The sequence below is a fragment of the Urocitellus parryii genome, chromosome 15 (genome assembly GCF_045843805.1).
Source record: "Urocitellus parryii isolate mUroPar1 chromosome 15, mUroPar1.hap1, whole genome shotgun sequence".
NCBI lineage: Eukaryota > Metazoa > Chordata > Mammalia > Rodentia > Sciuridae > Urocitellus > Urocitellus parryii.
In genome coordinates this window covers 55,384,439-55,397,102 of record NC_135545.1, presented here as the reverse complement: position 1 = coordinate 55,397,102, position 12,664 = coordinate 55,384,439, and the positions used below count along the sequence as shown (strand labels likewise).

The 12,664-nt window shown below is 41.1% G+C and overlaps 1 protein-coding gene across 3 annotated transcripts in view; it reads right to left on the bottom strand.

Annotated features, from left to right (window-relative positions):
- Positions 1-12,664, bottom strand: part of Usp10 (ubiquitin specific peptidase 10) — a 64,905-nt gene that overhangs the window by 39,698 nt on the left and 12,543 nt on the right. For all 3 annotated transcript variants that reach the window (XM_026411403.2, XM_077792886.1, XM_026411404.2), the window contains exon 2: positions 3,317-3,385. In XM_026411403.2, the coding sequence (XP_026267188.1) occupies positions 3,317-3,385 (69 nt within the window). The remainder of the gene's footprint in view (positions 1-3,316; positions 3,386-12,664) is intronic.

Here is a 12,664-nt window from a genome sequence, read left to right as displayed (position 1 = left end):
TTTAAATGGATCATTAGCAGAGTCTATAAAGTTACAACTCAACACTAACACTTAGGGAATATGAAACCTGATTACATTTTTCCTAATTAAATGTTTTTTATTGGAAAACACTAAATTTCAGAGCTTGTTCTACAAAATTCTAAAACATACAGATACATCTTACTGCCTCAGGCAATGTAATATAACTTTCACTTTTTCCTGGCTCAGACTTCAGATTCCTTAACATAATGATATCAATGATCACAAGAGATGGGAATGACTTCGAATTGAATGTATTCAATTTCCAAAATGAAATCTGATATAAACTTTATTTTCTTTTTCCTAAAGTGAAACAGAAGAAAACAAGCATAAATCTTTCTTACATCTATACTACCTAAATACAATGTTTTCAATATATTCTTTTTTAGTCTTACCTCCACAACTCTAAAAAACAATTCTTAGAATTTAAGCAGCCAAGGTGAAGAGGAGTGAAAGACCTGCCAAGGTTAAATGGAAGTGCCCCTGACAGACCCCAGCCCTGGACTTCAGGACCCTACTCAAACCAGTTAGCTCTCCCCACCCATTTTATCCAATGAAAGAACTCCATGCATGAATATTTAATGTACATGCAAACATACGCTTGTGTGTACTTATCAGTGAAGGACCTAAGAGGCTAGTTAAACTTCATTAAAAGTTAAAGATTTGGGCTGGGGTTGTGACTCAGAGGTAGAGTGCTTGCCTAATATGCGTGAGACACTAAATTCGATCCTCAGCACCACATAAAAAAAAAAAAAATAAAGATATTTATTGTGTCCACCTATAATTAAAAACTAAATATTTAGGGGGAAAAAGTTAAAGATTTGACTGCTTATATACTTCTCTCCCTTTCAATCCCATTTTCAACAGCTTCATATCTAAAATATAAATCTGAAAAGATGACAAAGACATGTTATTCTTAAACTAAAACAGATATCATTAATCACAGAGAGTAGACATTTTAAAAGAGGACTGGAGCTGGGGATTTCACTCATTGGGAGAGCACTTGCCTAGTATGCATGGGACCTGGTTTTATTCCGTAATACAAAAAAAAGAATGAATGAGGGTTGTGGCTCAGTGGTAGAGTGCTTGTCTCTACCACTGGGTTCGATCCTCAGCATCACATAAAAATAAATTAATTAATTATAGGTATTGTGTCCATCTACAGTTAAAAATAATTTTTTTAAAAAAGGATGAATGGGCTGGGCTGGGGCTCAGCGGAGCCCTTGCCTAGCATGTGCGGGGCCCTGGGTTCAACCCTCAGCACCACATAAAAATAAATAAATAAAGGTATTGTGTCCAACTACAACTAAAAAATAAATATTAAAAAAAAAAAGGAATGAATGAATGCCTGAATGATTAAAATATAACAATGTCATTTTCAGGAAAACTCATCATCATAAAGCTATTAATTATTTTATAAATTAATCCATAATTTTAATAAAATTCAACTAAAATTTTGGTAAGATTCTCCATGGGATTTGGCATGCTGATCACAAACATGCCATAACAAAGAATTAAGGGTGTAGGGCGGTCAAACACCTGTGAATTAGGTTAGGGTTCCCATTCTACCAGAAGCCTGAGACAACCAGAAGACTTCAGACAGGGCACACAGAACCACACAGACAGGGCCATCAACACCTGAGGGCCGTGCTCTCAGCAAATGGTGCTGAGAGCCCAACTGCGGTAGGCAAGGGAAAGTCAGAGTCCTGCTGCCACACAAATACACAAGTCAGGACTGTATTACACACTCAAGTGTAGAAATAAAAAGTTTAAAAACCCCAGACAAAAATGTCTTCATCCCTCTGGGAAGAGAAAGAAGTTTTTCTTCAAGATTGTGTTTTTTTTTAAATTATAAATCCAAAAAACATGAAAACAAAATCAACACATTTGACTTTAAAGTTAAAATACATACTCCTCTTTCCCAACAAAACACCCCAAAAAGTGTATGGCACATGATTAAAAGCCTCATGCTAGGAAGAGGTACCTGTAACATGTAAGACCAAAGATTATTTATCCTGAAAATCAAAAGAACAAAATAAGCCACATGATTTGAAAATACAGGTAAGATATAAAGACAAAGTAACTCAAGAAGAGAAAATCTACAGAGTCAAGGGACGTGTGACAATAATGAGTTGGCATCAATTATCTGTAATCTTGGAAATGTGAATTAAAACAATGAGAATCTGGGCTGGGGTTGTGGCTCAGTGGAACCTGCCTAGCATGTGTGAGGCACTGGTGTTCAATCCACATAAAATAAAGGTGCTCTTGGCAAATGGTGCTGAGAGCACAACTGTAGTGGGCAAGGCAAAGTCAGAGCCCCTAAAAAAAAAATTTTTTTAAAGAGAATCCATTTATTAGAATTCAAAATATGCCAATACTGAGAATTTACATTTATTTTTTTAAAATGTGAAGAAAAGCCAGGTGTGGTGGCACTGCCTGTAATCCTGAACAAAATAGAGTTGGGGGTGTGGCTCCAGTGTCCCTGACTGAGTTTAATCCCCAGTACCCACCCACCCCCCCCAAAAAAAAAAATGTGAAGAAGAAAACCTGCAGGCTGGCTGAAGGGAATGCAGACTGAAAACCTCTCAGACAGCAAACCAGTAACCAATCACCAGGAAGACTACAAAAGTGCATTACCCCCAGGGGTACAAATCTGGGCCACCCACCCCACATTCCGGAGAATGCGTACAGAGGGACTCAAGGAGACAGGACAAGCTATGTCTATGTTTTTAACAGTTGAACCTAAGACCAAAATGGTCCTCAGGAGGACATGTAAATAAACTATTGCATTAGAGCCATGGTACTGAGCAATTAAAATCAAAGAACAAGAATAAATGTATAAGCACAGATAAGCTGAAACATACAACAGTAGCTTAAAATAAACTACAAAGGATGAACACAATATATCATTCACACGACATTTTGAAGCTCACAGAACACTACAATTCACTCCCTGGAGACAATAGATGTGCATGAAGCCTAGGAGAACAACATAGTCAGGAACCGCTCGTGGCACCTGCCACAGAGCTCTTCCAGGGCACGGAGGGGAATGAGATGGAGGCAACAGGCTCCAAACTGCATCTGTAATAGTTTTTTCATGTTTTGAAAATATAAGGCAAATACAGAAAAATGTTAATATTCATCAAATCTAGCTGGTGGGTTCAGGCATTTCTCATATTAGTCTGTACTTTTCTGTAGACTGGAATTCTTCATTCAAAAACAAATTAAAAATCAAGAAGCAAATACAACCATTAATTGTATTGATTTACATTTATTCACTAAAACAGCTTTATCTTACCTCAACTGAAGAGCGAGGAGTCACAAAGAACTGATTGAATTCATCAGGACTAAAATCTCCAAAAATATACTGGGGGAAAAAAAAGAGAGAGAATCAGCCATCACATAAAAAATATAAATCATTTATATTCTCCCAAAAATACTATGTGGATGGTAGCAATCCTATGCAATATTTGGGCCAGAATCCCCAAAATCCTTTTACAACTTAAACTGAGGACTGCAAACTGAAATTTTCCTATGTGTACTATTTACCAACTACTAAAAAGAAAAATCTTAAACTTTTCCATAAACTGTCAAAGAACACTACTCTAAAATTGACAAAGTTTCTTGTGAAACATGTCAACTGTGTACAGCAAGCATAGTCCTGCTGATGGGAGAGAGATTTCTGATCCACCAGTATTTCCGGTTTGCCTTTGTACCTCCATTCACTTTTCTGCTGACTCATGTCACCACCTCCATTTCAATTTTCCCTAACATAGCAAAAAGCTGAAAATGAGTTTCAAGAGGGAAGAGAGGTAAATCCAAAACAGACAAGTGTTAATGATCCTGATTAATGATCTCTAAGTATGTAATTTCTTTATTTTAAAAATGCACTTGAACATGATGCACAGACACATACAGCAGATAAATGCAGCATCTAGCTATGAGACTTGATTTCACAGATTTTTGGAAAAACACATGGCAAAAGCACAGATGAGCGCCAGCCAGTACCCACCAGTGTATGCTTCCTGGAGTTGCAAGAAGTCAGTCACTGACAAGAACCATCGTTGAGTGATTTCCACAGCAATTCCTTGATCTTTACTTGAAAACTACTAAGTGTGGGGGGCGGGAGGAACAGTCCTCTGCTCTGCACAGCTTAAAATCTATTAACTTATAGGGAAATTTATATATGTATGCCTCAAAAATAACCTGTAACTAGCCACGTGCAGTGGTGCACAACTGTAACCCCAGCAACTTGAGACGCTAAGGCAGGAGGATCATAAAAGTTGGAGACCAGCCTCAGCAACTCAGAGAGGTCCCAGGCAACTTAGTGAGACCCTGTCTCAAAATAAAAATAAAAAAGGGTTGAGGATGTGGCTCCGTGGTTAAGAATCCCTTTGTTTAATCCCTGGTAATAAATAAATAAGTAAATAAATAACCTGTAACTAAATATTAGATAAATGGATAATACTCATTACTATAATAAATGCAGAAAAATGGTAACCAATTTTCACCTCTGCTGGTAGTTTGCCCTGCACAGGAAAGGACCGGCCCTTGAGGGAGGTCTCTTGGTCAGCCCCCAGCAAAAAAATGTCTCCACATACTTGCAACAAGCCCACAACACTAAGTGTTAACAGTAATAGTGAAAAGTAACAGTCTCAAAATGATTTAGGGGTGATCTCAGATCTTCTTACCTTCAGCAACAAGGGGGAAAGTTTAAATTTCACTCAGGCACATCCCAAGCAACGGAATGGTGAAAAGGAATTGGGGAAGCTATTAGAAAGTGTGGAAACTAGCCTACTAAATGTAAAGAGCTTTAAATGTAAAGTGTTTTAAATTTAAACTCAACAGGTTTTAACAGCAGAACAGCAAAGCTATAAAGCAATGGGACAAAATATTTGGAAAGTTCAAGAAGTTACTTTGTTCCTAGAATTCCACAGTATTTTTTTTTTTTTCAAAGAATTCCACCCTATTGTCAGATTCTTACTCAAGTGCAAAAGAAAACTAACATTCTCTGGTGAGGGACGGAGCACTGTGCTTAGCAGGCATGAGGCCTTGGGCTCAACCCCAAGTTGGGCAGGGAAGGTGGAGGGCAGAAGAGGAAAAGAAAGAAGGAAAAATAACATACCCATTTTTTGGAAGGGGGAGTGCTCCTTATAAATTCCAGAAAATGAACTCAAAAGGTACAAGAGTAGTAACCAAGGAACTGCTAAGATATTGCAAGTGTGAAGTTAAAACTTAAGATTCACTAAGAGCATGCGGCACTAAAAATCATCCATTGTATATTCTCTTACCAGTGATACCAAAGGATCTATTTTAATTCAGAATGTGGAAAAGACATAGAGATAAGAACTGGAATGTCCTATAGGATTGTTAGGTATTTTCTTTGGGCAGGTTTTCTTCTAGAAAACTGAAAATGAACGTGAAGTATTGATTTACATTACACTTCTCAACACACTTTACTGAGTTCATATGTAACCTGAAGTCTTTTAAAAAAAGATCTAAATGGGGGCATAATGTCATCCCAGCAATTCCCAAGGCTGAGGCAGGAGGAGTGCAAGTTCAAGGCCAGCCTAGGCAACTTAGCAAGACTCTGTCTCAAAATTTAACAAAGTGGAGAATGGAGATGAAGCTCAGAGGTAGAGTACTCTTGGGCTCAATCCTTAACAACCCTTCCAAAGGAACTATAAGAGAGGCCAAATATTTATTGAAGAGCAAATTCCATCCAGTGGACATAAATTACACTGCCTTGCCATCTTAATGGCAACTATTTAACGAAAATGATATCTGACTCAAGGCTGAAGCATGTTTTGTGACACCTAAGAGTTTACAAAGAAATTCAAACACAGGGATTGATGCCCAGCACTGGGGGGGGGGGGGATTCTTTTTAGGGCTGGGAGAATGTGATTCGGCAGTACATTGATTACCCAGCATTCAAGAGGCCCTGGGTTTGATCCCTAGCACCACCTCTCAAAAAAAAAGATTCTCTTAGGTTTGGCAAAATGCAGAATGTTACCAAAGGCAAAGGGTGGGGACTGTGCAATTCAAAAAGATCACATCATGTTTCAGATCACAGAAAGCTAAAGAGGAACAAAAACTAAATGCAATACCTGCCCCCAGCTGGATCCAGAGTCACAGGTAGGTACCATGAGGGACAAGGATCTGGACCACAGCATGGAAGCCCACCCTGTATCTGTGTGAGCTTACATGGTGGGAGTCGTAGCCTGTGGTGACGTGGGAGAAAAATCTCTCCTTAGGAAAGTCACTCAGGCATTTAGGAATAAAGGAGTTCTGAAAAAATTGTGTCTGATTAAGTGTGTCTGATTCTGAGTCTGTGGTCTGGATACCCTGTGTGTCTCTGAGGGGGAATTCAAGCACCCAAAATAATTCAACAAATGGAGTTAAGTCATAAGTGGATCTGGGTAAAGGAGAATCTGAGCCCTCTTTGTACAATTTTTCTTCTGGCAACTTTTGTAAAGTTGAAATTATTTCCAAATAATAAGCTTTAAAGAGAAAAAATCTAAAGCTGAAAAACATATTTGTTCCTCTCCTTATCTGAATGGGAATGTTTTCCTTTCTGTGGAAGATTAATAAATTTAAAGTCTGTTAAATAAAGGGAAAGATCTATACATCTTTGGATAAAATAAAGATGTGCCTGACTTCACAGGATTCATACTCTAGTGAGGAAGGAAATGCCACTGGTCACATGAATTAATTACAATTAATTTAGCAAGTGAGACTAAAAAGTAGGAACAAGTCCATTCTTTCCTTTGTTTCCAAAATCCAGTGCAGGACCTAGGACACACAAAGGGTTGCTATAAGGACAAAACAAAGCAGTACCTGAAGGCCCTGGTAAGCCACACGTGCTACAGAACGTCTGCACTGCTGTCCCTAATTCTGCCCTTCCAACGGCTCCACCAAGGCTGTAAGGTAAATGCTGGGAAGCTGCCTCAGTCTTGAGGACCCCCAACCAAAGTTGGCAGTACATCAGAGTCAAAAAGCAGAACAAGAATGCAGCTTGTGAAGGGCCTGGGCTGTGGCTCAGTGGTACAGCGCTTGCCTAGCATGTGGAGGCGCTGGGATCAATTCTCAGCACTGCATATAAATAAATTAATAAAATAAAGATCCATCAATATCTTTAAAAATACATTAGAGAGAGAGAGAGAGAGAGAGAGAGAGAGAGAGAGAGAGAGAGAGAGAGACTTACTAAGCATTCCTCTAGCATGTGCTGTGGCGTCCAGAGTCCAGTTGACTGTGCACTGAGGCATCAGCCACCCACATTCGTCTTTTGCAGAAGGACCATGTGTGTCCACCCCATCCCGGACTTTCAAAATTCATATTATTCACATGGATTTATTTTCTGCCCCTTCTAGAGTGGACATGAAAAAAATAAATACTTCAGGAAAGAGAGGGCAAGCCCACAACACAGATGGGAAGGAGACACAGATGGGATGGGACCTCACTAAAACACAGGCCCCTGGCTTGGTCACTCTTGGTTTTGTCTTTGGAGTAAACTGGGGGCTACCTCAGCTATCGGAGGGCCCTGGGAAGGGGTTGGGCAAAGCTGGATACACCAGTGTCTGTGCCAATGGAAAAACAAAGACATTAGGCTCAGAAATAAATTCCTCAACCTCAGCCCAAAAGACCGGGAGAAGGAAACAGGTTTATCACCACCTGCACACCTATAGCTTTTCTACCCAGACTAAAGGGAGCCACAGGAAACCACTTTGAGGACAAAAACTGAGGGTGACTGGAGAGCCCTACACTAGGGGGCGCCAGAGCACAGCATTCTGAGTTCTTAAACTTCCAAATGCTTCACCTCTCCAGCAATTCAAAAGCAAGTATACGTAGGCTGCCCCTAAATTAATATTCTTTGCCTTCAAAAAGGACAATAGTAATAGATCAGGCTTTCCAGGAAATAATCGTAATTTCTTGTATTGGCACCATTCTTTTTTTTTTTTAATATTTCTTTTTTTTAGTTTTCGGTGGACACAACATCTTTGTATTTGGTGCTGAGGATCAAACCCGGGCTGCACGGATGCCAGTCGAGCATGCTACAGCTTGAGCCACATCCCCAGCCAGCCCACTGGCACCATTCTTAACAGTTTCCAAGCTGGACGACCATCACAAAGGCTCCAGAACAGTCTCCCATTTACAGATGCAAAGCTAAGCCAGCCAGGGTCCACCAGCATGACCAAGTCACACCAACACAGGAGAAACTGAGAAATGGGGCTTCTCCTCCCTCATCTTATTCAAGTAAGTAAACATTAAGAAGAAACAACTTTTCTGAGTGATGAAAACCTGGATTTCACCTATAAAATGCTGGACTTCACGACCTTGCAGTTCTACAAGAATCTCCTGGATTTGACAAGGATTAAGGAACATGGGTTTGAAAATGTCATCAGGCTAATACATGTGATGACCTGATGAACCCTGAAAACATAAAGCTGAGAGAAAGAAACCAGATTAACTAAAGGTCACAAATTCTAAGTCTCCATTCATTTTAAGTGTCCCGAACAGACAAATCCAATCCAAGCCGACTTCGTACAAAGCTAAGGGATAGGGGCAACGAGCAATAAGCACAACAGATCGGAGGCTTCTTGTGGGGTAATGAAATAATCTAAAATTGACTGTGGTGATATTGCATAACTTGAGAATATACTGAAAGCCACTCTGACTTAAATGGGTGAACAGCGGGGCATGTGAATATCTCAAAGCAGAAAAAAAAGCAGTCAATGTTTGCTTCAAAAGGAAAAATTATTGATCACAACAGTGCAGGATGGATGCTGACTGAAATCTATGAACAATCACATGGTGCTTCCAACTTTGGAAAGTGATGTGGTTGGTTCTGCGGATGTCTGAAGACAGTCAATGCAAAGCAGCAACTTCACTAACAATATTTACTGAGCAGCAACTATCCACACTGACCTGTGTGGGATTGTGAGAGTAACAAGGGCTCAAGACACTGACAGTTTTGTTACAGGGCAAGTGAACCTCCATTTGCAGTGAGTGTGACAGATGCAAAAACAGACAAAGGACAGGAAGGCAGAGAAAGTCCTGTTCCTCCACTGAATGCACTGCAGCTGCCTGGCTGCCACTGAATTTTGCTTTACTTTTCCCTAGGACACAGAGTCCTAGGGAACAAAGCAGACAACCCATGTTACAAAGCCACTCTCAGAGACAGCATCTCTCCTTCTTAGGACTCAAAGTACAGCCATTTGGTGGCTAGTTTCATTTGTTTGTGCATTTTATTTTGACCACTAAAGTCCTATCACAAAGTAGTCCTCTCATAGCAGGATGTCGTAGTGCATGCCTGTAATCCCCGTGACTCAGGAGGCTGAGGCAAGAGGATTACAAGTTTACAAGTTCAAAGCCAGCCTCAGCAACTTAGCAAGGCCCTCAGCAATTTAGGGAGACACTGTCTAAAAATAAAAAATAGAAAGGGCTGTAGATGTAATTCAGTGGTTAAATGCCCCTGGGTTAAATCCCTAGTACCAAAACAAAGCAACACACACACACACACACATAGTAGTCCTCTCACCTGACATAACATTCTCAAAATATGTACTTGGCTACATATTCTCTCAGTTCTTTCATGAAGACACTGAATTAAAATTTGTTTCCAAGTAGGATTCACTTAACAAAAATCCGCTTTTTAACAATTTTCCTGTCCTGTTTACAATAGAGCTAAATTGCACAGTGGCAGTTAAATTTTAGATGTTTTGCTAGCACTAAACAGCAGGAAAATATAGAGCCCTCATTACATAAGAATTTGGTATGCAGAATCTCCATCACAGACAGCAGATGATAAACTAGGAAGTCAATCAGTAAATACTACCTGGGAGAGAGCCCCAGTGGAAGTTTAAGATCCCTCAAGTTTCATATCCACTACAACCACCTTAGCGCCAGTCTTAAGAAGAAACAGAAATGGAAAAGACGCAGAAGACCAACTAAAAAGAAACTGTAGCAGAAATAGTTCTGTCTTTGCTGGGGCCCATGCTAAAGGAGGGTAATAAGCTCACTAGCTGCCTGGACAGGGGTGGGGACTCACAGCAAGGAGGCAGGAAGGAACAGTTTTAGGCAATGGAAATATTCTTGATCTTGGCTGTGGTGGTGTGAAAATGGGTACATTTATTATATCAAATTATTCTTCAGTAAGGTTGATTTTCTTAAAAACTGCTGAACAGGAAAGATGGCTGAGGCAGCTGTCATAACTAGGAAAACGGCTCCTGAAGCACGGGGCAGGCTTTTCACCTATAAGACAGAATTCTCAAGAGCTACGTAAGCACTCACTCACCAGAACTGTAAGATTTCACATCCCTTGGTCCACAGACCCGCAGGCCAGCAGCCATCTAAAATGCGCTGCATGCGTTTTCATTCTGTTGTTCCGAGGCAGCAGCCCGGCACCTTTCCTAAGCCTCTGTCCCAGCATCACCTGGTCACCTGAGATTCCTCCTGGCTGCTCAGGCTTTCCTACCACCAAAACTCTCCAACCATGTCCTCAATTCCTCACTACACACACAGACAACTACTGCCAAAAACACTGAAGCAAAACTATCCTGTTTCACTAAACAAAGTGCTACACAGGCAGAAACTTGTAAGCGCCATCTGTGCTACAGGGTTTTTCACTAAATGAAACATGCTGGAACCAAACCAATAAAAGCTTGGCTACTGAAGGCCGCCTGCCAGGAAAGAAGGCACACCACTAACTAACCCAGAGCTTCATTTTAGAGGAAGTCTGTGAAGAAAAAGGTGTGTCCACAAACTCTTCTAATATGCTAGCTTTGGACAATCTCATCTGCCCAATGACAAGGGCCACTAGAAGGTGGGTCCTCGCCCTGCTTCTCCTTTCAATTTTGGAAAGAAGTCCACATAGAATTTGCCTTTTAATGAGCTGCTTCAGTTGTTAATGAGAAGCCAGTTTCATAAGACAGGCAGGTCAAAGAAATACAAAGCTGCAAAGTCACCATCTGCTGAGCATAAAGGGTTCCAAGAAAAAGGGTTCTGAGAGTGGAGACTCCCAAGGAAGAAGTCCATTAGTGACTTCAACTCAACTCTCACCTCACAAGCTGTTAAAAAAAAGGTCCTCCCAAGGTTTTAATTATGCAGATACAGTGTACTAGCTGAAATTATAATAGTTTGCACTCCATTCTTTAATTATATATTTAAGTTCACTGTTAAGATTTAAAATCTTTTGGTAGAAAAATGTAACTTGAGACTTCAAAAAGTCTCCCTGAGGGCAAATATGTGGTACTCTGGATTTGAACACCTTGAAGAGAGGGATTTTCATCCAAGCAGCTCACCAAGTCCCAGAGGTGCTCACCTGGGAGGTTGAGGTGGGTGGTAAACCCACAGGACAAAGGACAAAGGCCAAACAACCGCTCTCAACCCTGAACCCAGGCTATACTGTAATCAGAACATCCACAGGCCACACCTGAGCAACTCTGGGGTCAGTGAATTGGGGTAGTGTCCTGGCCTCATTCCAGCATTTTAAATGATCCCTGCTGATTCTGCCCAATGCTTCCAACTCTGATTTTAAGTTGGGTGACCATTTATCATCCAAACCAAAGGTACATTTCAGAGTGAAAGGATCACTACTAGCTACACTAGGACAATGGGTGTAAACCAGAACACAAGGTTCTCCTGGGGGCAGAGTGTACACAGAGTCTTAACTAGCCTGGGGCAACAGCTGTCCTGCCTCCCATCCAGCCTCATCTCCCTGGGCACCTGAGTCTACGTTCACTCACTCATTGCCTTCGCACCTCACACAGGCAGCTTTTGACTCCTCCGCAGCTCTAATGAACTCCCACTTGCCCTTCAAACTCAACACAGGCACTAACTCCTCAGCACGCATTCCTGAGCTCTTTTATAAAAGCACTGTTCACATCTTGTGCTAACCATGATCTACCTCTGTGATCCCATGTCTTCCAGTTCTGGATCTCGTACAAGGCCTTAAGCACAAGACTTAGAATCTAATAAAGATCTACTGACTGAATGATGAAGAAAAAGACCTGAGGTTCAGAGAAACCAATTCTGCCCTAGATCCTTCGAACAATGCAAAGGCCAGAATCAGAATCTGTGCTGCCCACAAGGCACAGACACATGAACAATTAAACCACAGCAAAATTCAAGGGACTGTAAGATACAGTAAGGTAGCATTATGCTTGGACAGTTAAGAATTAAAAACGTGCCGGGCACAGTGGTGCACACCTGTAATCCCAGCGGCTCGGGAGGTTCACAAGTTCAAAGCCAGTCTCAGCAAAAGTGAGGCACTAAGCAACTCAGTGAGACCCTGTCTCGAAATAAAATACAAATAAGGCTGGGGATGTGGCTCAGTGGTTAAGTGCCCCTGATTTCGATCCCTCGTTCCCCTCCCCCCCCCAAAAATACTGAAGGACTGGGGATGTGGCTCAGTGACAGAGTGCTTGCCTAGAGTGGACAAGGCTCTGGGTTCCAACCCAGCACTAATGAAGAAAGAAAGAGGGCTGGGATTGTGGCTCAGCGGTAGAAAGCTTGCCTTGCACAGGCGGGACCCGGGTTCGATCCTCAGCACCACATAAAAATAAAGGCATTGTGTTTTGTCCATCTACACCTAAAAAATAAATACTAAAATAAACAAGAAAGAAAGAAAGAAAGAAAGAAAGAAAGA